The sequence below is a fragment of the Ornithorhynchus anatinus genome, chromosome 1 (genome assembly GCF_004115215.2).
Source record: "Ornithorhynchus anatinus isolate Pmale09 chromosome 1, mOrnAna1.pri.v4, whole genome shotgun sequence".
NCBI lineage: Eukaryota > Metazoa > Chordata > Mammalia > Monotremata > Ornithorhynchidae > Ornithorhynchus > Ornithorhynchus anatinus.
Window position 1 is genome coordinate 168307373 of NC_041728.1, and position 26968 is coordinate 168334340.

The window sequence follows — 26968 nt, forward strand, 5'->3', positions numbered from 1 at the left end:
CCCTCCCTGCTAAGTTACTTACCCCCAAATGAAGTTCTCTGAATTTACAGCCTCCACAGATTCACTCTTGGAACTGCAAATGATGCTGCCTGGATCCTGGAATTGTTAAAAAGCAGTTATCCTAAAAAGGTGAGGTGAGCCCAGATGCAGGAGCAGATCAGTGCAGAGTGTTAAAGCCCTAGTGGTTCTCCTTTGGTCTGTGCAAAATGGACACGGTCTGAAGAGCGGAAAGAGGAAGTTTGAAAATGGAACTAGGGAGGAGAGACATTCAGAGAACTCCAGTTAGTCTCAGTAGCCTAGGTTTCTTCTACATGAAACTGCCTCCAGGCCTCTCACTCTAGAAGATCACCCTGCGACAACATCATACCCATGGGTAAATGGGGAAAGACTGGGGAAAAAACTCCCGAGAAATACTACCAATAAACTGCCAACTCAGATATGCACCAAGTGCCATCTAGAGCCTCAAGAAACTTTAAAGTCTTCCATGCCAAAGTTGTGCCACTCAATACACCTGCACCTGGAATATTGCATGTCGTTTCGGGTGCTGTCATCTGAGAAAAAACATTGGAGAGGGCACAGAGGAGAGTAACGAAAACAGGGGGATTACGTCCCCCGAATGGAAAGATGGAAGACTGAGAAGGGACACAACTGAAGTCTACATTCATTCATTCATCATTCAATCATATTTATTGAGCACCTACTGGGTGCAGAGGACTGTACTAAGCGCTTGGGAGTGTACAATACAATAATACACAGACATATTCCCTGCCCACAACGAGCTTACAGCCTGGACGGGAAGATCAGAGAATGGCTGTTCACTAAATCCCACCAGCATTGAGTCTTTGGGGCTTCCACTGACGCTTGAAGATACAGGGTTTACAACAAAAAGCTGTAACTCTTTGAGGGCAAGGAATGTGCTTACCAGCTCTTTTGTCCTGTAGTCTTCCAAGTGCTTAGTACAGGGCTCTGCACATGGTAAGTACTTGATAAATACGACTGAATGAAAATAAGTGCTCAAAAAGTACCATTGATGATGAAGAGGAAAAACTTTCTTGCATAGTGAGGGTCAAGGCGGAGACCCCTCGGATGCCTGGCGATCATAACGATCGTGGCGGTGTTTGTTAAGCGCTCACTATGTGCCGAGCACTGTTGTGAGCACTGGGGGAGATCCAGGGTCATCAGGTTGTCCCATGTGGGCTCAGCGGGGCTCGGTGGAAAGAGCCCGGGCTCAGGAGTCAGAAGGCATGGGTTCAAATCCCGGCTCCGCTGCTCGTCAGCCAGGTGACTGTGGGCGAGTCACTTCAGTTCTCTGGGCCTCAGTGACCTCATCTGGAAAAACGGGATGAAGACCGGGAGCCTCACGTGGGACAACCTGATCACCTTGTAACCTCCCCAGCGGTTAGAACAGTGCTTTGCACATAGTAAGCACTTAACAAATGCCATGATTATTATAGAGTAGTTGGCAAAATGTGGAATTTACTAGAAAAGGAAGCCGTGTATGCAGATTTATTAGCACCAAGGCAATGGATGTCACAGAGGGCAAACATCACACTAGTCCTTCAGCATAACTGCCAGACCAATCAATCAATGCTACTTACTGAGCGCTTATTGTGTGCAGGGCACTGAAGTAAGCGTGGCTTAGTGGAAAGAGCATGGGGCTTGGGAGTCAGAGGTTATGGGTTCTAATCCTGGCTTCGCCACTTATCAGCTCTGTGACTCTGGGCAAGTCACTTTACTCCTCTGTACCTCAATCACCTCATCTGTAAAATGGGGATTAAGACTGTATCTACTCCAGTGCTTAGAACGGTGCTTGGCACATAGAAAGTACTTAACAAGTACCATCATTACTATTATTAGGGAAACTACAACGGAGCAGAATTGGTGAACACAATTCCTGCCCTCAAGGAACTGAAGGTCTATTGTGGGGACAGATGTTAAAATAAATAAAGGATATGTGCAGAGGTTCTGTGGGGCTGGGGTGGGGTGAGTAGCAAAATGCTTAAGGGTGATGCGGGGTTAGGGTGGGGAGAGAATCAAAGTGCTTAAAGGGTACAGACCCCAATGCGTAACTGACTCAGAAGACAGGGTGAATAGTTGGAGAAAAGAGGAGGTATGATTTTAGTTGGCCTTTGAAGATGCTGAGAGTGGTGGTCTGTCAGATATGGAGGGGGAGGGAGATCCATTCGAGAGGGAGGGTGAAACCAAGGGGTCGGCGTCGAGGTAGATGAGATCAAGGTACAATGAGTAGGTTGGCGTTAGAGCAGTGAAGACTGTGGGTAGGGCTGTAGTAGGTGATTGGTGAGGTAAAGAAGGAGGCGAGAGCTGGTCGAGTGTCTTAAAGCTGACGGGAAGGAGTTCCCGTTTGACAAGGAGGTGGACGGGCAACCGCTGGATGTTCTTGAGCAGTGGGGAGACGTGGACTGAACTTTTTTTCAGAAAGGCAATCTGGGCAGCAGAACGAAAGGCGGAGTGGAATGGGGAGAGGCTGGAAGCAGGGAGGTGAGCCGGGAAGTCGACGCAGTAGTCGAGGGGAGATACGATCCACGCCTGGGCCAGCCAGCGGGGTAGCAGCCGGCATGGAGAGGAAGGAGCGGATTCTCGAGATGATGCAAAGGTAGAACCGACAGGTTTTCACGGCAGACTGAATGAGGGGGATGAGACGAGGATCGTGCCAAGGTGATGAGCTTGTGAGTCAGGGAGGAAGGTGATGGTGTCTACAGTGATGGGAAAGTCAGTGGGCTGCATAAACCACTGGTCTAATTCTCGGACATTACACCTAGTTCCACTAGAGAGGGGGGCTTGTATTCTGGCATAACCTCATATTTAACGAAAAGTGCTGGGATTGACTCGGGGGGGGGGGGAGAGATTTCAGGGCAGAGCTGCCACTTAGTCCCTCTCACAGGGCACTAGACTAGTCACTGGACCAGTTTTACTTGTCCTGGATGCCCTACAGAACTGAGTTGGGCAGTAATGAACAATAAACACCATCTAGTTATGAAAAAGAAAGAACCCAGTCAGAAGTAAAGGGTTTTTCGCTGTTTCAAAAGTCTTCTACCCTACATCGGATCCTTAAACAAAAGTGGAAACCTCCATCCCTACGGTGATGATGCGGAGATAAGACCACATAAGAGGTTCTGGGGGAAAGAAGCTGAGCGCAGAAGGAAAAGAGAAGATGAAAAGATCCATTCCATAACTGGTCTTGGGCCAATCATGATAAGGAAGAGGAGATCCAGAGCATTCAATTCTGGGAAGTGCGGGTACCCTGCACACAGTAAGCACTCACTGAATACTACTGATTGATCGGCTGAGAATTAGGAAAAGAGAAAATGTTCATAGGGAAGGCTCTAGAAGGTACCGATGGCAATATAAAGGATGCTCTTGCTAAGGATAATGATTAAAAAGTCTTCTAAGCAAAGCTCAAGTGCCTGAATTTCTTGACTCTATTAAAACTGAGAAGCTCCAAATGGAACCACTGTAAGTGGTGAAGATGGAAAATTTGAAAAGGATTGATTCTCTAACTCAGCAGCCATAACATTATCCGGTAACCCCAAAGATGAAAACTCATTTTTCTAAATCACCTGAGAAACCTAAACAAATCCTTATGGGAGGCAGTGAGGCCTAGTGGAAAATAGCCCAGAAGCAGGAGTCAGCAGACCCCGAGAGTAGAACCTGCTGTGCGACAAGTCGCTTAACCTTTCTGTGCCCCGGTTTCATCTGTAAAATGAAGACAAAATATCGCTTTTTCCTCCCCTCTTCAGCTTTGAGCCCTACGTGGAACGGGGGCTGTGTCCGACCTGAATACTTTGCTGTCTTCTCCAGCATTTAGCAGAATGCTTGGCGTGGAGTACAAGCTTGAAACATGCCTCATAAATTCTCCTCCTTTCCAGCGACTGACTACGAGGAAGGAAGCAAATGGCAATGAAAACGTATTACCACAGATGACACTGACAGATGGAGATATTTAGAAGACATTCACGAACAGCAATCTGGGACAAATTGAGACCTGGTCTCCCTTTCCTTTAAAACTCAAGCAAATAGCTCAAGAGCTATGACTATCCTAATGGGAGTACTTGAGCTCCAAAACATGTCTTCCCTTTCATTAGTCTTATTTGCTAATCGTTACACGCATCTGCGTCAAAGATTTCAAAGGCAAATGCCAAAGACGGAAGAACTACTAAATGAAACGGCGATTAAAAGTGTTTTTTCAACAGGTCCATATGTACGCTTTTTAGGCCGGTAACCCTCCCGACGAGACTGTGACTAGAATATGGTCAAAGTGCAACTGAATCACACTTCTGATGACAGCGTAACTAGGAGTGCAACGGATTACCCCATCTGTGATGTGCCTGCAGAAACGGTTCTTGGATCCGTTGAGACGTTGGCGAGAAAATAGGAATGAAGCTAGCAAAGAAAGGGGACATTAAAATATTGTAAGACACCGGTCTTTCCTGCTTCTAGGTGCTGTGAAAACGACGCACTTTTAGCATTCCAGCTTTGGTGTTGATCTGCACCTGCATCTAAGCTCGTAACCTCCTTGCTAGACTAGCTGCTTTTCAAGGTTCCCACGATCCACAACTTGCCGAACTGGCTCCATGAGTGCGGATCTGTGGAGGCAATTTCCTAAAGAACAAAGAAATCTGTTTCTTTCTATCGGTTTGAAATGGCTGATCGTTGACCTTGAAGTAAATTGCAGATTTGCAGAATATGTAAAATTGGTTAAAAAAAAAAAAAGGTTGTGTTTCATTGGAAATATCTTTACCTCACTTTCAAGAAAGAAAAGAACCAGCATCCTGATAAGGTTCCCATTGGGACTGTTGCGCCCTCTCCTCTTCGCTAATGCTTCTTCTGCTTGGGGATCATGTCTGCTAAACAATCTAGAAATAAGTGACAAAACAAGCACTATAATTTTCACGTTAACACACGTCCCCTTCCCGGTGATCCGGTGGTCTCTCGTGGTGCCATGACCAACTCCTTTTGGCTTCAGAGAAAATAGTGAAGATAAAACAAAATCAACAAAATGGGAGAGCTATTGGAAAACCACATCACTCTGGTGCAGAAATAGATTCTGGAAACCGCTGTCGTTCCTGTTATGTGTGAGTCAAATGCATCCACGGTTTTCTGTCGGCAGGAATGCCGGGGGCGGGGGGAGGGGAAGATCACATTTAGAAAGTTCAAGAACTGACTTCGCATTCAATAGAAGAGTTCTGTTGTTAAACCAAACCAACTGCATTTTAAAAAGGCTAAACCTTCATCATCTTATTTCCGCTGAATGATCATCTCTTGCCTCCTGCTCTGAACCTGCCAGCAGCTCATTATGAACGCCAAAAAAAAATTCCCTGACTACCCGATCCAGAAATAGTCAATATAATTATAATACTTAAAATTATGCTGGTCAGTTACAAACACTTCACATTATTGCAAAAAATGTCTTGAGGAAAACTTGGCTTAGTGAATGCAGATCTGGGCCAATGCTGCTCTCAAAGAACAGAAAGGCGATTACTTCTACCATTTGCTCAGTACTCTGAAAGTACGGGATGGTAAATAAGATACCGAATCTGTGAAGTGACACATACTTAAAAAGAAGTCGACGGATAGCCGTGGAAGAGCTCTCAATTAAGCTCTTATGTATCGGAAAACAGGCCACAGCGGAGGATCCTTAAACGTACTCTTCTTTCACTTCCTCTCCATCAGCTCACTGTCTTAACTTCTTGCCATCTGGCTTTTGCCTTTCTTGCTCCGCCGAGACCGTGTTCACCAAGGCCCCCGGTGTCCTCCCTTTAGCCAAGTCTAGCAGGCACTGCTCTCTCCTAATCCTCTTGGAACTTAAGGCTGCCTTCAACACTCCTAACACCTCTCTCCTAGCAACCTAGATGATCCATTAGGCCGAAAGCACGTTCATCTGGATGGCTTCCTACCTCTTGGCTCACTCTCCCTCTCCTCTTTGATTCGCTCTTCTCCTCACCCCTTCCTTAACTGTGAGTATTCCACACGGCTCTTTGAGTCCCATGAGTTCTCATTAGGGACTTATTCTTTGGGGCACTCATCTGCCCACGCGGCTTTTGGCTAACAGCTCGAAATCTTTTTTACCAGATCTAACCTTTCATCTCTGTTACTATCTTGCATCTCTTTCTGCCTCAAGAACATCGCTACATGAGTGACACTCCAACAACCTCATTTCAACGTGGCAAACGCTGAACCCACATTTCTTCTCCTAGACCGACTGCCCTCCTTACTTTCTCACTGCGCTTGACAAATACCGCTCTCCGTGTCACAGAAGACCCCGACCTAAGCGTTATCTTTGAGACCTCTGTTTCACTCACCACTTTGAGTCTGTCTCAAAATGGCTAAATTTCCCCCCTAATATTTTTCAAACCTGCTCCCCCATCTTCTCTTTAATGCCAAGATCTATGTCCAAGCCCTTCTCACTCCCATCTGGGCTACTGAATCTGTCTCTCTGGTTTCTACTCTTCAGTTTTTCCTCCACTCAGCTGCCTGGATCATCTTCCTATATTGTATTTCAGAAAGTATCGCTCTCCTCTAGACTGTAAGTTCATTGTGGGCAGGGCATGTGTCTGTTCATTGTTATATTGTATTTTCCCAAGCATTCAGTACAGTGCTCTGCACACAGTAAGTGCTCAATAAATACGACTGATTGATTGTTCTACCTCAGAAGCCTCCAAAGGCAACCTATTTAAGCTTAAGCATCAAACTGGGAGCTCTCTGAGGGCAGCGATGGTGTCTACCAAATGCGTGTAGTGTACTTTCCCAAGCACTCAGTAGAGTGTTCTGCACACAATAAGCCCTCAATAAATATCGCCGATTGGAGGATTCTCCCAAGCACTCAGTAGAGTGCTCTGCACAAATTACATGATCAATCCATACCATTTATTTTTACCTGCATTGAACAGAAACACCAAACGAGTGGTTTCAAGGTTCTCCACTAGCCATCTTCTTCTTATCTTTTATGTCCTCATCTCCCTACAATCCATTTCACACTCTTTGCTCCTGTTTAGCTGATCTCCCGACTGCCCCTCATTCTCCACTTTCCCATCTTAGGACCCAATGTGCAAGTCAGTGTATATATGTACATATTTATTATTCTATTAATTTTATTTAATTGTATATATCTACAATTCTATTTATTTATATTGATGCTATTGATGCCTGTTTACTTGTTTTGTTTTATTGTCTGTCTCCCCCCTCCTAGACTGTGAGCCCGTTGTTGGGTATGGATTGTCTCTGTTGCCGAATTGTACCTTCCAAGCGCTTAGTATAGTGCTCTGCACACAGTTGGCGCTCAATAAATACGATTGAATGAATGAATGAAGTCCTTCTTTCTCCATAGAACTTTATTCCCTCTGAAATCCCCAAACCACCCCTCTCGCCACCTTTGTGGTTTTCCTAAAAAGTCATCTCCAGGAGGGGCTCCCTGTCTCTGCCCATGCCATACCACCAACCACCCTTAGCACTCACATACGCTCTGACCTCATTCATTCAATAGTATCTATTGAGCGCTTACTATGTGCAGAGCACTGTACTAAGTGCTTGGAATGTACAATTACTTCATTGAAGCGCTCTGAAACTCTTTGGTCTGGCCTGGCCTCCTCTGACCGGGTTCTAAGAGAATGCTAGAGTCCTGGACTACCCTCGCTTCTGGCGGGGAAGGGGAGAGGTAACACACTGCTAGTAGTATATCCGCACGTAAGTGTGTGGTGGGCCTGTTGGAATTTCAGTCTCAAATACACCTGCCATGTGAACAGGGCCAAGATTAGAGAATCCAAAGACCTGGGTTCTAGTCTCCGAAGTCTTCACCCGTTGGAGTGAAGGTTTCTGACTAAAGGACCAGATGAGGTATTCGGCAAGGTGGGCGGGCCGGCCGGGAGCCAGAGAAATGGCTGCCTGGAGCGGGCAGAAAGGACCTGAGCCACTGCCAAAGCAAAATGGTTGCCTCCTCAGGTGGGCAGAAAAGACCTCAGCAACTACCAAAGCAACACCCACTGGGTCACCGTGGGCCTTTCAGAATGCACCGCACCTCTGCCTGTTGTCTCACCGATTACCCTTCGGGCACCAATGGGGCCAGAGAGTGGGAGGGATGCTGCGTAAACCACTACCGCTATACTCAATTCCTCCACGTGGTTTCTTCGGCCTGAGGAATTAGGAAGTCACTCCAGATGGGAGACTCCATCCGGCAGCCTCCCGGGGTGCTCCCGGCGCACCGGCACTAAAGCCGTTCCAGGTGTACAAGGCGGCCAATCAGGAGGGGTGGGGAGGGAAAAAGGGTGCAAGATTCTCTACCCTGTTCTGTGCCTGGATTGGAATGACCACACTGTAAAACGCTGGGCCAACTGCAATCTGCAGAACTTGAATAACGGCCTATTTCTTCAAAGTTAAAGTACAGTCAATATTAGTCTTGTTTCCTATGAAAATGTGAGGTAAATGAGGTCATTTCAAAGGCCCAGTCTACCGAACGAAATTATAATGAAGTTAGCTTGGACTACGGGGAAAGGGGATTAAAGGCTTCTTTCCTTTAAATGAACTGATTTAGCTTATTTGGGTGCGGCGTGCAGGTATTACTCCCAAATCCCTTTAGACTATAAACTCGTTATGGGCAGGGAATGTGCCTGCTTATTGTACTCTCCCAAGTGCTTAGTACAGTGCTTTGCACATAGTAAGCGCTCAATAAATACGATCGAATGACTGAATGAATTACTTGGGCTGTAGAGGCAGCACTGCACAAATATTACTTTTAGAAGAACCGGATTATGTTGATGTAAAAAGTCAACATCTTGAACCGTGGTTTTAGACCAAGATTCAGTCGCAGCCAACTACCATACACAGGCATATATTCCATCAAGTGTGCAGTCTGAAATGCTGCTGTTACTGAAGTTTTCAGGCCTGGCATTCTCTAAGTGCATAGCGGAGTTTAGAAAGCCTGGACAATTATTCTGAGGTCTGTGGCTGTTTAGAAAAAAAAGGACATAAATTATGTTTCCAAAGATGAAAAAGGCATTCCTGGGTCCCATCTGGGGTCTAGAAAGAGTGAAGCCTTTGCAGATCTGGGAACGGCCAAATTTTGCACCTCCAAATGAAAAACTTTCATATGAAAGAGCTGAAGTTTTTCCATCATTGTTTAAATATCAATCTCTGCATCAGTGTCTTTTTTTTCTTTTTTCAAACCACACCATGTAGTTCTCATTGTGGTTACTCGCTGCGCCTGAAATTTATTTTACTGTCTCCCACTCCGGCTAGACTGTCAACTCCTGGAAGACAGGCAGAATGTCTACTTAGTTTCCCAAGCGCTGAGTACAATGCTCTGTACAGAGAAACCCTTCAAAAAATTCCACTGGTTGACTGATTCAACTTCACCCATGATATTTCCAAATCATCCAAGAAAGGAAAACTAAAGAAATCGCATAAACATACTACAATGGTTGCTGAATTACAGCCCCGAATCTCTCCAGGCTATTTCAAATTCAAAGTTTCAAGTGTTTTCAGATTCCACTTTGAGTAAATAAATGGGCCCTACTTTCTAAAGGGCTTTGCTCTCTAGGTGGATGAAAAATGGCCCCAATTTTCTTCTATGTCCTGGTCACAACATTTTAAGGCAAGTATTTCCACATCAACTACTGGTACTGAAGACCATTAATGGGCTAGAACCACTTTGTAATGAACAGCCTGGCCACTTGGCAAACGTCATAGCTCAGTAGAGTCGATGCAAAACCAGGCACGGGGCCAGAGTTGAAGAATATGCCAAGGGACTACTCCTTATCTATCTTTAAAAGCAAATGAGTTCATAAGGTCAGTGTGGTTCCTAGAATTTAAAAGCCCGTAGGCAGGCCACATTATAGCCTCAGTGGCATTAACCCTGGCAATAAAAAAGCGACTGTGAAGGAAATAACCAACAACACCTTGGCCTCAATAGATGTAAAAGTGATGAGGCAGAGGGGGGTTGCTGGATAATGGCTGAGGTGGAAGGAGGCAGCAACAGAAGTCTAAAGGAAGGATGAAAAGCAAGGTAAATAACATGTGATGCTGGCACAAAGGGAATTATGCTGAGGAAAATTAAAGACAAGGTTCTCCTGAATGCTTAATCTTAAGGGCCATATTTTACTGCATCAGATAATATTCAGATTATTTTGTTCATTTACAGCAACAGTGGATGGATTGTATGTGGTAAGAAACAACCTGGCTATTTATAGGCTGAACAATTACTTGCATTTCCTCTAGGTTTATTTTTTTTCATTGTATTTTTTAGTACTCTCTATGACAGCCTCAGACTTATACTGGCTTGGGGCATTTTGAGTTTGCAAATGCCAATATGATTTGATCAACTACGAAAGGAACATTTTTAAAAGTAGCTACAACTATAAATTTCCCAAATTGGCAAAAAAAATGCCCCATAAATTGGAAAATTCCGTTTAAAAACTTAAATCGTGGCTAATGCCAAACATCTGTGCATTTAACAGAAAGCTACAAAAAGAATTGAGCAAGCTTTCCTCCTTCAGTGAAAACTCCACTGAAATTTAGTTAACTTTTAAAGAACCAGAATGAAAATTCCATTAAAAAAAGAATAAGCCACTCTGTCATTAATGAGAAAGAAAAGAAGATCATTCAAGGTCAGAAGGAGCATTTGAGGATATGGTGACAAACATGCTTTTCACATTTATGTGGACTGAATACTGAGACTATGAGTAGAATACAGCAACGAGCTTCCCCTTCACCTAGAGCCTTTCCTAATTCCCCATAAAACTTTGTGAGTTACAAAATTAGTAGAGAAGAAAGGTCATTATTGAGTAATATGAAGAAATAGCTGTTTCCTTTTTTTTTAACCACAATCTTTTCAATCTCAGAACACCCCAATTTTTATTTCAAAAGTACATTAGATTTCACAAGTCTCTAATTTGTGCACGATATTCCTGGAAACATGTCACACATTCTGGTTCCTTAGAAATCTCCCTCAAGTTCGGGCAAAAGAAAACATTCTTTAGGATGGAAAGAAGGAACAGAAGCCCGACAGCCTTTATGAGAAAAATAGAGCTTAATGTCCAGGGGTTGAATCTGACCACTCCTGGACCTGCCCCTCCAGATTCTGCTTTCTGGAACTATCAGAAACCAGGTAGTGGTGCAAGAAATCAGAGTAAACTCACTTTTTGTGAAGGAACTCTCCTGCTGCTACAGCAACAGGCCGGTGAGCTGAATATACCAAGTGGTACACATTTTCACAGTCTTCGTTGGAAAGGGCTTCTTCACTTCCACTGAAAAATTCAGAAAGTAACATCTGAACCAAAACAAATGTTTATTTTCAGTTCCACCTTCTTCAGCCAATCACATTTATGACAATATCACTATGCAAACACGGCGACATATAGCAAAGACAAAACTGTTAGTAAAGGTTACGGCAACAGTTTAACTTTAAGCCTATATATATATGGGGAAATAAAGTTAAATGCAATAGAGGCGATATATTTACAAGATATACATGTTATTTAATAGCTGTTGGTGGCCTGTTTCTGACAGGACATAATTTCCAAAGGGACTCAGCAGAACAAAAGCTACAGTAGACTTCTGAGCACAGCCAAAAGCACTGGTGATTAATCAATTATCCAAATAGGTGGAATATGGATTAATAGCATACTGGATTCTAAATCCTACTACTTAGCTTGTAATCCGTGCTTATACCTGATTCAAATTTTTTTTAGTGGATACATATTTAAGACCGAAATGAATGCACAGGCAACCTGATCTGACTTTTGTTTTCAAATTTAGAGATTTTTCCTTTTCAAGCTCGGGAAGCAGTAAACTCCCTGAGTCGGCATTTTCTGAGGGCCATTTAAAAACTACGCAGTCGTGAATGTGTCAGTTTTGGAGAAATATGCTGACAACTACTTGTCTGCTCTGTGACCTTGGACAAGTCACTTCACTTCTCTGGGCCTCAGTTACCTCATCTGTAAAATGGGGATCAAGACTGTGAGCCCCACGGGGGACAGGGGCTGTGTCCAACCTGATCGTCTTGTATTGACCCTAGGTGTTAGTAGAGTGCCTGGCACATAGTAGGTGCTTAATAAACGTCATCCAAAAAAAAAATAATAATTCCCCCAAATCACTAAACAGATTCTTTAAGCCACCAAAAGCATTTGATAGGATCAGCTGATTGGGACTCTGGAGTTTACTTAGCACATTTGGCTGCCCTGAAAGGTTCATTAAGATTCTGACACTATTTCTTTAATGGCATGGCTGACTCTGCGGCCCTTCTTTCCCCACTTTAACGTGATGGGTTTAGGTGATGAAGATCTTGTAGACTTTTAATATAAAAGTGATAATAATGGTGGTATTTGTTAAGCGCTTACTATGTGCCAAGCACTGTCCCTGGTGCTGGGGTAGATACGAGACAATCGGATCTCAGATCTAAAAGATCTTCATCGACTATACCCATCATAATAAAGTGGGGAAAGAAGGGGCTGCAGAGCCAGCCAAGCCATCAGGGAAATCGTCTCAGAAACCTAACGAATCTTTCAGGGCAGCCAAATGTGCTAAGTAAACTCCAGAATCCAGATCACCCGATGCTATCAAATGCTTCTGGTGGCTTAGGGAAACTCAGTGGTTTCTGGCATTTTTAAAAGCATGTTATTTGTTAAGCACTTCCTATGTGCCAGGCACTCCATTAAGTCCGGGGTAAATATGAGATAATCAGGTCAGACACAGTCCACGTCCCACATAAGGTTCACAATCTTCATCCCCATTTCAGAGACGAGGTAACTGAGGCACAGAGAAGTGAAATGACTGGCCCAAAGTCACACAGCAGACACACAGATATATAAATTATATATTATACATTATTTATTGAAATCAATGTCTGACTCCTCCCGCCACTGCAGCTGTAAAGTTATGGGCAGGGGACATATAATGATAATAATTATGGTATTTGTTAAGCGCTTACTATGTGTCGAGCACTGTTCTAAGCACTGGGGTAGATACAAGGTAATCAGGTTGTGCCACGTGGGGCTCACAGTTTTAATCCCCATTTTTCAGTAACTGATGTAACTGAGGCTCAGAGAAGTTAAGCGGCTAGCCCCAGGTCACACAGCAGACAAATGGCAGAGCCGGGATTAGAACCCACGTCTTGTGACTCCCAAACCCTTGCTCCTTCCACTAAGCCACGCTCCTTCTCTGCCAACTCTGTTGCATTGTAGTTTCCCAACTGCTTAGTACAGTGCTCCGCACACAGTAAGCACTCAATAACTACCATTGATGATGGTGACTGATGATTATGTGGTAATGCCGGGATAAGAACCCAGGTCTTCTGACTCCCAGCTCCGTGCTCTATCCACTAGATCACGCTGCTTCTCGATGGGTTGTTCCCTACACTTTCTCCTGTATTTGATGTACCGCAAAGCTCATGACCATTGGGCCACATTAAGATCTGAAGCCACCCTGTGATTTCTGGAACATCTGGGCTATGTGTGGATTACCAAGCAAAGATGCATAAACATATGAGAATATGTGCGTGTACTCGGTCACTACATGTGTTTGTAGGCATGCAGAAAGGAAAAGACTCTACAAGATGGAATAGTGAAGAATTTTTAAAGAAAGGAAAAGACAAAGGAAACCCAGCACATGCTGGTCGCTTCTGTTATTCTGAGAAATAATGGGACTCATCACCAAAAATGGGGTCTTGGAAATTCATTTTACAAAAACCATTAAACTGAAATTTACCAGAACAGTCGTGTGAGGTAGAAGATTGAAGATGGAAAACCAAGTTATTACTATAGGATGAGATGAAAGAGGGGCAAATTATAAAAAAAGCCAGACAGAAGTAGAACCAAGTAGTCAAACCAAAGCCAAAGCCAGCAGTAGTGTGAAAGAACAACAGCAGATAGGGCGGGTTAGTAAGGAGCAAACAAAAATGAAGTGGGCTCAACTTGAAAAAAAACCAGGGCTTTTAAAGAGTTACAAGATCCACAAGCAATGGTAGGTAATTTACTGATTTATATCGATGTCTATCTTGCCCTCTAGATTGCAAGTTCCCTGTGGGCAGAGAATGCACCTCCCAACTCTGCCTCTCCCGAGCACTTAGTACAATTCTCAGCACACAGTAAGCGCTTAATAAATACCACTGATTGATTGAGTAACCCCACTAAAGGGCAGAATACGTATAATCAGTGATAAAGTATATATGCACATATACACGTAGATGCACTTTCAACACAGTAAAAACTAAACATGAAGAAACATAACATATATTTAAATGTAGATATATAAATATATACCTTATAAATAAAGATATGAAGAAACATAACATATATTTAAATGTAGATATATAAATATATACCTTATAAATAAAGATATGTAAATATAAATGCCAACATTTATTAAATTCCCAAAACTCTAGCTTGACTTTGCACAATATCAAGATTAGGAAGATTCCAGCCTTCAAGGAGCTTCTATTCTAAAAGGCTCAAAATTTATACACACACTAAGAAGTGTCTTTCCCCACTGCAATTCCCCATAAAAAAGCAAGGTTTCTGTCTTAGCCAGAGCATTAAAATACTCGTCTGAAAAATAATTGTTTATAATGAGGAATGGGTAGAATTCTTTTCCATGTGTCAGACACTGTTCTAAGCACTTAAGGTAGATACAAGTTAATCAGGTTGGACACAGTCCCTGTGACCCTGTGGGGGGTCACACTCTTAATCCCCATTTTACAGATGAGGTAAGTGAAGCCCAGAAGTGAAGTGACTTGCCTAAGCTTACACAGCAGACACGTAACAAAGCCAAGATTAGAACCCAGGTCCTTCTGACTCTCAGGCCCGTGGCTCCAGAATAAAATTTACTAGGGAGAAAAGAATGGCAAATCAGCCTGCTCTTGGCCCATTGGAAAGAGGACTCCTCTGGGAATTGGGAGACCTCCTGGCTTACAGTCCTGGTTCTGCCCCAACAGGCTAATAGTAATAATAACAGTAATAATGATGGTATTTGTTAAGTGCTTACTATGTGCTGAACACCGTTCTAAGAGCTGAGGTGGATACAAGGTAATCAAGTTGTCCCACGTGGGGCTCACAGTCTTAATCCCCATTTGACAGATGAGGTAACTGAGGCACAGAGAAGTGAAGTCACTTGCCCAAAGTCACACAGTTGACGAGTATCAGAGCCGGGATTAGAACCCACGACCTCTGACTCCCAAGCCCGAGCTCTTTCCACTAAGCCACGCTGCTTCTCATGCTGCTGATAATAATAATGATGTTGGCATTTAAGCGCTTACTATGTGCAAAGCACTGTTCTAAGCGCCGGGAGGGATACAAGGTGATCAGGTTGTCCCGCGTGGGGCTCACAGTCTTCATCCCCATTTTACAGATGAGGTCACTGAGGCACAGAGAAGTTAAGAGGCTTGCCCAAAGTCATACAGCTGACAAGTGGAAGAGTAGGGATTAGAACCCATGACCTCTGACTTCCAAGCCCGGGCTCTTTCCACTGAGAGCACAGACCACCCTTTTGTCCATATCCATAATTTTTTTAAATATTAAACCAGTCTTCCCCTCCAGACTGTAACTCCTTGTGGTTGGGAATGTGCCTGTTTATTATTATATAGCTTACTACAGTGCCCTGCACACAGTAGGTGCTCAATAAATACCTCTGATTAACACACTTCACAACGTGCTGCACCTCTGCCCGTTTACTTGCTCGCTGCCCTCCGGGCCTCAGGGGGAACGTGACTGGCAGGGACGAGAGCGTGCGAGTGGCAGTTTGCAAATCACTAGCACCACAATCAGTTCTTCTGAGCAGGTTCTTGGTCCTGCTCGAGTTATTCCCGATGGAAGACTGCATCATAATGCCACACCAAACTCATTCGTGATCAAGTCAGATCCATATGCCTGGCTGTGTCCAATAGTGCTCGTGGGTTTGCTGAAGTCCTGCCTGATACAGAGAAGCAGCGTGGCTCAGTGGAAAGAGCATAGGCTTGGGAGTCAGAGGTCATGGGTTCAAATCCCGGTTCAGCCGCTTGTCAAGCTGTGTGACTTTGGGCAAGTCACTTCACCTCTCTGGGCCTCAGTTAGGTCATCTGTTAAATGGGGATGAAGTCCGTGAGCCCCACGTGGGACAACCTGATCACTTGGTATCTTCCCCAGTGCTTAGAATAGTTTTTTGCACATAAAAAGCACTTAACAAATGCCATTATTATTACTATTATTATATACCCTGGTGGGTAAACTATCCAGTGGTTAAACTGGATGCTGTCATTCATGAAGCTGTTGAAATCCGATTTTGGTCAGGATCCCACTCATTTTCAAAAAGAATCTTACACAGTTATTTCTGATAGCATTTTCCTGTGTAAAAGGAAGAACTTAACAAAACAACTCGCTTCTAATTGCTGTGAAAAAGTGTCGGTTAATCCAAGCTTTAGTTTTCAAAACTTTAAAATGAGACTCATAGCCTCTGGACCAACCGACTTTGAGACATGTTTAAAGCATGTAACAAAATATACAGAGTGCTTGGAGTTCTTCCTTGACCTGTAATTTATTTGCAAATCCATCTCCTCCTTTAGTCAGTAAGCTCCTTGAGGGCAGGGATCCTGTCTGGCCTCTCGAGGGAGAGGGTCCCGTGAATCGTCTCCCAGCACTTAGAACAGTGCTTTGCACTCAGAGAACACTCAATAATCTTACTACTACAAGCAACCGGATTATTTGGTAGTCTCTCAAGAGCTAAGTACAGTGTCCCGCACAGAGTAAGCGCTCACAAAGTACCGCTGATGGATCAAGAGACGTGAAAGGTATTATTAGCTGGAATACTTACTGAAGTATAAGCGTGACTAATCGAATGGCTTCCACAGCAACATCGTATTCCTTATCAAGTGTCATTGATACAATGCGATCCTTAAAAACAGGTCAATGATTGTTAAAAATAAAAAAAAAAAACAAACAAAACACGAACCCCCGAAAACAAGCAAACCCTGAAAAATGTGTAATTTGCAAGTATGGCAAGTGTTGGCTTTCCTTTCCGTATGCTTGGGGCGTATGACACGACTGTATCTCTGGCACTGATGAGTAGAAATCAGATATACAGAAGTCCAGCAGGTGGAGAGAAAGATGCGCGGTTAAACAGCTGGTATTAGAGCACGCTCTGATCATAATTAAATCGGAAAGTTCTCATACTGAAAGCCTAGGAGAAAACTTGCCTTTTAAAATGGAACAATTCTTAGTCCCTTCACGTAGCAGGGTTTTTTCCACTTACTTTCAAAACATATCCCCAGTTTCTAACTAAAAAATTCAATCTACATCCAAAACAAGCACCCCAAACTAGGAAAATTAATCAACTCGGATTACCGGAACAACAATATCCAGGAGTCAGAAAGCTCCTGAATAACCTCACGAATAGACATTTTTGCTCTTTTCTCTGAAACTCCCTTTCCGGGTTATAGTTTAAGGGTTCTCAAGAGGGAACAGTCTCTTTCAGAGTAAAGTTTTAGCATCCATTCCTCATTAGAGACCATAACTCCGAGGGTGCACTTAGGCAATGGAGTCTAACAAGTTAGTCCTTTCTGGGATCCATCTGTTCTTATGACCATTTAAGAAGAAATGTCGCCGCATAGCTCCGAATTCCAAAGGTTGCCACTCTGCATCTCGAGGCCTTTAAAAATCGGGATATTGATGGTTAATTCACTCACGGGAAAGAGCCTGACAAATAGCACACAACTGGAGCTACTTTTATGAAAGTTACTGGAAAGAAAAATAATTTATTTCCCTTTGAATTTAGGTCTTAAAGGGCTTCTCGAGTTTTGCTTTCTCATTCCAGATTAGGGACTGATGAAATACCTGGTTTCGATCAGCAGATATTGAAATCTACTTATCCGACAAATCACATATGGCCCTGGAATAAGAGCTGCCCCATACTGCTCTCTGAATTTTGAACTCCAAGAGTGAAAACGGTGTGGTTAAACTCCAGGCTGGTACGTATTTGGCCACAGTGTTCTGGCAGCCACTCACAGCTTCACTCTGATTCAATTTGGAATCTATATTTTCGCCGATGGATTCCGAGTCACCTTTGGTAAATTTTGGCTTCCGCCAATTCACGGGTATGATAAAAATGAATCTGTTTTGATTTTGAGCGAAGGCAGCTCTGAAATTAAGAGAAAAAAGGTTTCTCTGCCCAATGCCTAAAGCTCAGATTGCCCAGCCAAAAGGGGAGTGAGGTGGTACCTAGAGTCAGGGGTGGTCCTGGAGTACATATCTAGACTGTAAGCTCGTTGTGGGCAGGGAATGTGGCTGTTATATTGTACTCTCCCAAGCGCTTAATATAGTGCTCTGCACATAGTAAGTACTCAATAAATACGATTGAAAGAATGAATGAATAGGGCCCAGCTGTTCGGGTTGGGGTTTTCTTCAGCCTGCAAACCAAGGATGGTCCAGGATTCACTGGTATTTGGACCAAGGGAAGTGCTACCCTCTGGTAAGCTTGGTTAGTCTAAGTTCTTCACCACTCACCAGACATTCTAAACTCGGAGATTTTTCTTTTCAATTCGATTTCCCATGCAAATCGTTTGAATCGGTGATCCAGAAAAACTAACCACGACTCTACAGTAAGAAGTATTTAAAAGTTGTGGAGTACTTAGCGTATTGTAGAAGCTAACCTTTGTGCTGAAAAAGGAGTTGAGCAAGTATAATAATGAATCTGAGACATGTTTTTGTTCTCCCCTCAAACCACCCTATTGCTCTCCCTTACCTTGAACCTGTTAGTAAATAGCTCCAATTTAGGGAACAGCTCTCTGTTGGTATAGAGACTCTGAAGAGCTTTCAAACACTTCAGTCTAACTTCACCTTGCTGGGATTAATAAAAAAAAGATTATTCAGTTAATTATGTAACAGACAGAGTTCTATAATGCAAGGAAGATGGATATAGAAAAGGGACACCGACAATAATCTGCAGCTCTGCTATTCATTTCGATTGCTATTATAATTCTAACTGTACACAGAATCATATGGCTGGGAAGGCTCATACTCAGCCAACACATCCTTTATTCTGTAGTGAATTTGCAAATTCTTTTATTCACTGAAAAATACAATTCTGGAACAACTTCAGGATCAAAACGACTAGAAATTAAGCCCTTAGAACATTATTACATTTACTGTAGGAGTCGACCATCAATATCATTTATTAAGTGCTTACAACAGGCAAAGCATCTGGAAGAATACGTGAACCCTAATTCGGACATACGTTCTTTATTTGCTCACATAATGGCCTTCAATGCATAAGCTCTACATTTGAGGAGGAAACGAAAGATGATTTCTGTAAGCAGTCATAGCTGGGGCAGAAAGAGGAAAAGGGTGAGAATTCGCTAACACTGCAAGTATACGTTTGTACCGGGGAAGGGGTCTCTTCACGGAGACATGCAAACTCCAAGAAGGAGGGGGAGAAGGAAAGTGGGCTAATTCACTGAGTGTCTACCGTAGGCAGTCCTTCCGGGAGCGTAAGAGAAGTAAGACACAAGGTCTCGGGAGCTTGAATTAGACTTGTGCATTCAAATCTTAGTTCCAGCACACTCATCGAGCAGATGGTTTTCTGCTGAGCTTGGAGCTGAAACATCACAACTATTAGACTAGCCCATCCAAAGATTCTACATCTAATCAGTCAAGACTGTACTAAGTGCTTACTGGGCGCACAGCACACCCAAACTGCCATCGCCCTGATTCAAGCCCTCGATCAAATCCATCAGGGGTATTTATTGAGCGCTTACTGTGTGCAGAGCACTGTACTAAGCGCTTTGAAGAGTATGATACAATGGAGTAGGAAGACATGATCCCTGGCCACAAGGAGCTTACAGTCTACAGAGGGAGATGGACACTAAGGGAAACAGTAGAGAATAAAGATAGGTACGTAAACAGGGGAAGGCACAGAAAGTAAGGTGCTGCATGGAAAACAAAAAGGACAACTTCATTGCTCGTGAGAGTGTGTCTGCGATTACCTACCCTGTCATGGAGAGTCCAGCCAACGTATTTTAAATAACTGTCATTCAGGAAAGCATCACTATACATTTTCATCCAGACCCCAATTTCTTCAATACAAATGGCTCTTATCTCGGCAATAGCATCCCTGGCAGGTTCCGGGGTGGGGAGTGAGAAAGAGAAAGAAAAAAAGGGAGAATGGGTCAGAAGTCGGATGATCTTCCTCCCCACCCTAGCATTACTTTAGCTACTTTTTATATGTATTAGCAGTTTCTATTGTAAATATGATCCAGAATGATGGGTCATACTTGAATCCCATCCTCCATTTCAAAAAAAACCCTAAGCTTTCAAGTCGATTCATCAAAAATGGTATCACGATGTTAGCCCACTGGACATCACACAAAGTTAATTGCTTGTTTAGAAACATCTACTCTGACTAGAATTACTTCTAACTTTGGCTCAATTTCTCCAGGCTTTTGAGATAAATTAAGAGGGGAGATGACCTTCAGTCCTCAAAAAGTGCAAATTACAAGCTACATTATACACTTAGGGGAAATAGATTTTTTTCACATCCAATACTACACAGGGGTCAAAAATCATTTCTCTAGAAAATGATAAAACTATCTAAGCAAACATTTAGTTAGCAATAAGGAATACGATGGAGAGAGCTGATCCAGTATCCCTGGAATGCATTTTCAATGAAAATTACCAGTTAGCCAAAACATGTTTCAGACATAAAGATACTAAAAAAATGAATACCATTAAAAACGCTACAGATTTTAATACTTGACAAACGTTTTCAAAATTAAATTCCTAAAAATCAGCAACCAAGGAAATCCATCTTCCAATAAGCCTGCAAAACTCTGGTGAATTGTATGAATGAACCCGGTATCTACTATTTTAGGCCACTTGCCTGAACTGCAGTGCCACAGAGCCATCATTTCTCTTTCCCAATAATGCGATAAACGATCGATGACAGGATTTTACCTATCACAATAAACAGTCCCTTACTTTTCATATGCGAGTTCTCTATTACCGACATCACCTTTCTTTCTCTACTGCCTTGCATTTTCACTTTTCTTTTTTCTGATCTTGCATATAACCCCTCAGACTCCATCTTGCGTCCTTTTTCCTGTCACTTCCTCCTTCGACCTCTATCTTTATTTCATTTTTTCCTCAGAAAGCCTGGCCGGTTCCCTTAAATGGGCAAGTTGGACTTGGGGCTTGATTGTAGGGTTTTGGGTGCGCCCTTGGCAAGGAAGCAGAAGGGGAAAGGGAGTAAATGGGATAAGAAAAAGCATGAGGCTAATGATGGCATCAAAGGTATGTGATTTCCCAACAAATTTATTTTAAAAAGGGCAGTTTGAGGAGAGACACAACTTCTTTATTAGATGGTCCTCTCTCAAGCACTTAGTACAGTGCTCTGCAGACAGTAAACACTCAATAAAGAGGACTGATTAATTCTTTGTAGAAATAAATGTTAGAATAAGTAACTAGCAAAGTGAAAATCTTGGGGCATTCAGCTTGTAAAAAAATGTTCCTATCAGAAAAGGGGTGTTGTGGGGTGTGCGCGTGTTTGTGTGTAATAAAGGCGGGTGAGAAAGGCAAGAGGAGATGAAGGAGAAAGGGAGGGCAAGAGAGGATAAAGGCACAAAAATCTCCTTTTCCTTTGAAGGCACCACTTAGCTAGGACTCCTCTGCTCACAAAGCACCAAATCACAATTGCTTTACTAAATCTAATTTCATCTATTTTCTGCTCGTCTTTCCAATCCAACTTTATTATTTCTTTTATACACTCTTATGCTTTCACTGCATTCCAATTTAGGATCATCTGAAATTTTAATTAAATGTTTCTTTGGCCCACTGTTCCTTATCCTTAATAAAGATGTAAAATCATTCAGAACTATTGCAATACAAATCTTTGCAGCATTCCACTGAGTAATTCTTTTCTCAAATGGATATACTGCTATTCATAATTATCCTTTGTTTATGTTCCTTCATCCAATTTTCAAGACATATGAGGAAACACATTTCTAAGCCAATTTGTCAAACTTTTTTTTTTATCAAGATGACTCAAAGGCGACTGAGCAGAGAGTTCATAAATAACCCAGAAATAAGAATGTAAAATTAAGGTTTATTTTTTCAATGTCCTGAAACCAGAAAAGCTAATGTTGTTTTAGGAGATGGAACTGCTTTACACTATTATTAAAGTCACTTTATAAGTAGCTGAATATTTGCAATCTTTTGTTCTCCATCAATTAATAGTATTTACTGAGTGATTACTATGTGTAGAGCACCATACTAAGGACTTGAGAGAGTGCAATACCAAAGAGTTAGTTGACACTATCCCTGCCCACACGGAGTTTACAGTCTAGAGCGGGAGGCAGACGTTAAAATGAATTACAGACAGGGCAATTACTCTCCCAAGCACCTACTACAGTGCTCTGCACATAGTAAGTGCTCAATAAATGCCAATGATGATGATGATGATGATGATGAATGGCAGAGTATAAGGATATGTACATAAGTGTTGTGGGGCTGGGGAGATTATCAAGTGTTTAAAGGTGATAGACTGAAGTGCATAAGCAATGAATAAGGGAGGGTGAAGAGGGAAAATAAGGGCTTAGTCAGGGAAGGCTTCTTGGAGAAAACATGTCTTTGAAGGTGGGGAGAATGTTGGTTTCGGGCTACCGAGGGAGTTCCAAATCACAGGAAAGACATGGGCAAGGGGTCAGTGGCGAGACAGAGATCGAGGTATCGACAGTAGGTCTGCATTAGAGGAGCAAAATGTGGGGCTTCAGCTTCGTAGGTGGTCAGAGAAGTGAGGTAGGATGGGGAGGGCTGATTTAGTGCCTTAAAGTGTGGCTTAGTGGGAAGAGCACAGGTTTGGGATTCAGAGGTCATGGGTTTTAATCCCGGCTTTGCCTCTTGTCAGCTGTGTGACTTTGGGCAAGCCACTTCTCTGTCCCTCAGTTACCTCATCTGGAAAATGGGGATGAAGACTGTGAGCCCCATGTGAGACAACTCGATTACCTTGTATCTATCCCAGCACGTAGAACAGTGCTTGGCACACAGTAATCACTTAACAAATGCCATTATTATAGCTGATGGCGAGAAGTTTCTGTTGGATGCAGAGGTGGACGGGCAACCATGGGAGGCTTTTTAAGGGTGGGAAGATGTGGATTGAACGTTTTTCTTAGAAATCTTATCCGAGCAGCAGAGTGAAGTATGGACTGGAGAAGGGAGAGGTGGGAGGCAGAGTTTGGTTGGAGAGGAAGGGGGCGAATTCTAGAACATTTGTGAAGTTATTACAGATAGGATTTGATGAATATGCAGGATGCCAAGGTTACAGGCTTGTGAAACATTTTGGGCAGTGAGGCCAGTGGTGTGGTCTACAGCGATGGAAAGGTCAGGGGGAAGACAAGGTTTGGGTGGGAAGATGGAGAGTTCTGTTTTGGACATGTTAAGTTTGAGGTACCGGCAGGACACCCAAATAGAAATGTCCTGAAGTTTTCTTTTTCCCTCTTTTCTGAGAACGATTCTTAAAATGATTTGCTATAATTCAAAACTCCCTTCTCTCCACTGCTGTATTTTACTTAAATCTGCAAAAACCCCAGTTAACTTTTTATTTGCTGATGAGACAGCGGAGCAAAATTAAACTGAACTGGCCAGTTGTTAATATTATCACTGAACTATGATGTTTCTGTCACATATGAAGTGAAACACTAAGAAAAACAAAATCCTGGGCACTTCTGTCTCTCTCCTCTCCCCAACCCTGTTTCTCTGTGTGTGACTGTGTGTGAACGTGTGTGTGAGTGTGTGTGTGTGTATGTATGTGATTCTCTGTCCATCTGTAGAAGACAAAAAAATAGGGGAACTACTAGAAAGTGATTTCAAAATCATCTACGGTTTGCCAAGTCATTACTGCTGATGGTATTAAGAAGTATGCTCAAACAAAGAATTCAGACACCTCAGTTTTCATTTTCCATCCCAACAATCCCAAACACGGAATTACATGGGCATTTTTTTTTCAGAATGTGAATACTAACCTACCTAAATACAAATATTAGGAACAGCAAAAAGCAGGTAATCCAGAATACAAAATTTCTTCCTGAGTGCTATGGATTAAAAAAATGCTCTACAAAATATTGCCATTAGTTTCTAAAAGGTATTCTAAGAATTGTGGGTGCAGCCAGATCTGCGCCTGGGATCAGCCTGACTCTTCCACACTGATATAATCATTTCTCAAAACGATTCTGGCTTCACACTAGTAACAGTATTTGACTGAACACCTGCTGGGTACAATGTATTGGGCTAAGCACTCTGGAAAATACATCAGAAGCATCAGACATGAAGGAAGGCAGACATAAAAAGTCTGACCAATTAGAAAATTCTAAATAATTAACTGCAAAATTGACTTACATGTATTCAGAAGTGCTGGGATTGGATACACATAAATATCTAAGTGCTAGTGGGGGCTGATGAGTTGATGACTTAGAACCTGGGGGAGTAAATCCAGAGGGCTACAGGGAGGAGCTGGGATTTTAAGTGGATTTACTTTGAAAGTGGAAAGAATGGTAGGCTGTCAGATTGGGCAGGGAGGGAATTTTCAGAGGGGGATAGCATGAGTAAGGGGTCTAAAGTTGAGTCGAGAGTGAAGCTAGTATGAAGGTTAGTTTATGATTATTACTACTGTATTTGTTAAGCTCTTACTATACGTACGGCACTTTCTTTTTGGTAGTTTTCTTATGATATTTGTTAAGCACTTACTCTGTGCCAGGCACTACACTAAAGCAGCGAGGCTGATTCAAGTTAATCAGGTTGGTACAGGTTAATGAGCCCATGTCCCAAAGTAGGGCTCCCAGGCTTAAAATCCTCATTTTGTCGATGAGGTAACTGAGGCACTGAGAAGTGAAGTGGCAGAGCTGGGATTAGAACCCAGCTCCTTCTGATTCTCCTGCCAATGATCTATCCATTAGGCCATACTGCTTCTTATTGCTCTAACTGCTGGGGCAGTCAGACATCAATCAAGCACTCCTATTTAGAAAGTGCTTATTATGTGCAGAGCAATTTACTAAGCTCTTGGGAGAGTACAATCCAATAGAATTAGCAGACACGTTCCCTGCCAATAATGAGTTTACAGTCTTGTTAAATGCTTATTATGGGCAAGGCACTGATCTAAACACTGGGGTGGACCCAGTCCCTGTCCCATGTAGGGCTCATGATCTCAATCCCCATTTTCCAGATGAGGTAACTGAAGTGAAGTGAGTTGCCCAAGTCACACAGCAGACAAGTGATGGAGCCGGGATTAGAACCCATGACCTTTCTGACTCCCAGGTCCATGCTCCATTCACTTCTGCTTCTCAGTCTAGTGGGGGAGGCAGACATTAACATGAAGAACAGTTAATGAATAATAATAATAATCCTCGTACTTGTTAAGCGCTCACTATGTGCCAGACCCTGTACTAAGCAGTGGGGTGGATTCAAGCAAATCAGGTTGGACACACTCCTTATCCCACATGGGGCTCACAGTCTCACAGATGAGGTCACTGAGGCCCAGAGAAATGAAGTACCCTGTAATAATAATGTTGGTATTTGTTAAGCGCTTACTATGTGCAGAGCACTGTTCTAAGTGCTGGGGAAGATACAGGGTAATCAGGTTGTCCCACGTGAGGCTCACAGTCTTCATCCCCATTTTACAGATGAGGTAACTGAGGCCCGGAGAAGTAAGTGACTTGCCGACAGTCACAGCTGACAAGCGGCAGAACCGGGATTCGAACCCATGACCTCTGACTCCCAAGCCCGGGCTCTTTCCACTGAGCCACGCTGCTTCTCAAGCGCTGTTGTATCTCCCCCAGCGCTTAGAACAGTGCTCGGCACACAGTAAGCGCTTAACAAATACGAACTTTATTATGAAGTAACGGGCCCAAGGTCACACAGTAGACAAGTGGCGGAGCCGGCATTAGAACCCGTGACCTTCTGACTCCCGGGCCCGGGCTCTATTGGTCAGGCGCAATCCCCATCTCATTATGGGATTCGGCCTCCTGGATCATGTCTTTCCAGGATCTGCGTTTCTCCTTCTCCAGAGCCGGTAGCTGCTCCATCCGTATTAGCTTGGGATGAATCAAGGCAGAGAACCGGGGAGTTCAGCCGCAGACTGGCTGCTAAGAATGGCAGAGTTTTTGGGGTCCCAGCTGACTTGCCATTTCAAGAACCTACCCAGTCAACATGTCTTCTAGTTTGGGATGATTTTAAGACGCTCTGCTAAAAAAAAAAAAAAAAAAAAAAAGGTGGGCCGATAATTGGACTGCTTACTTTCAGTGATCTCTCTGAATATCCCTTCTCAAACTACCCTTTGAAATTCGAACTGAATTTATCGTGCGGCTTCTAGAACTTTAAAGGATAGGAGAACAATGACGACAGGAAAAATACTCGAAATTTTACTCCAGGACAAGAACCTAATCCAATGTAGTTAAGTAAGCCACGTATATTTTTTCTCTTACCGGTATCTATGAACAAATATACCCTTAAAAATAGAGTTCATCATATTTTCAATCTCATCTTGGTTTTCCTGCAGCTGAAAAAAAAAAAACACCAAGTCATGAATAGTTTGAATTTATATTAGACTGGAATACTGATAATCTACCTTGGATATGTTAGCTTCCCCAGTTAGGAGGAGAGTCAAATAATTTTGTCTTCCTTGGCTCTGTTCGATAGCATTGGGCATGGTCAAAGTTTTTGGAAAAACAAAACCAAAGGGAAACAAAACAGTTTCTAGCCTCTTGATATACAGTTTTCCGTCATTGCTGCCATTGTTTATTACAAAAGTTTACAAAAAATCCACAAAATTCGATGAAAAGACTTTGAGAAAAAGCACAGTACTTAAACTCTACAAATGCATTTAATTTTTATAGCCATTTGATTCTAATTTTCTTAAGACTACAGATTGTATAAAAAAATGTACAAACCCAAGCCAACCCCATTTTTATCAAAACCTAGTTTTGCCGGCACATATTACAGGCTATAACAATCAG

At 42.9% G+C, this 26968-nt stretch overlaps 1 protein-coding gene across 2 annotated transcripts in view; it reads right to left on the minus strand.

The window, feature by feature from the left end:
• Positions 1-26968, minus strand: part of STAG1 (stromal antigen 1) — a 341746-nt gene that overhangs the window by 76285 nt on the left and 238493 nt on the right. For both annotated transcript variants that reach the window (XM_029059010.2, XM_029059017.2), the window contains exons 9-14: positions 26438-26511; positions 19959-20082; positions 18715-18813; positions 16789-16868; positions 11148-11255; positions 4760-4874 (exon numbers count right to left, since the gene is read on the minus strand). In XM_029059010.2, coding sequence (XP_028914843.1) covers positions 4760-4874; positions 11148-11255; positions 16789-16868; positions 18715-18813; positions 19959-20082; positions 26438-26511 — 600 coding nt within the window. The remainder of the gene's footprint in view (positions 1-4759; positions 4875-11147; positions 11256-16788; positions 16869-18714; positions 18814-19958; positions 20083-26437; positions 26512-26968) is intronic.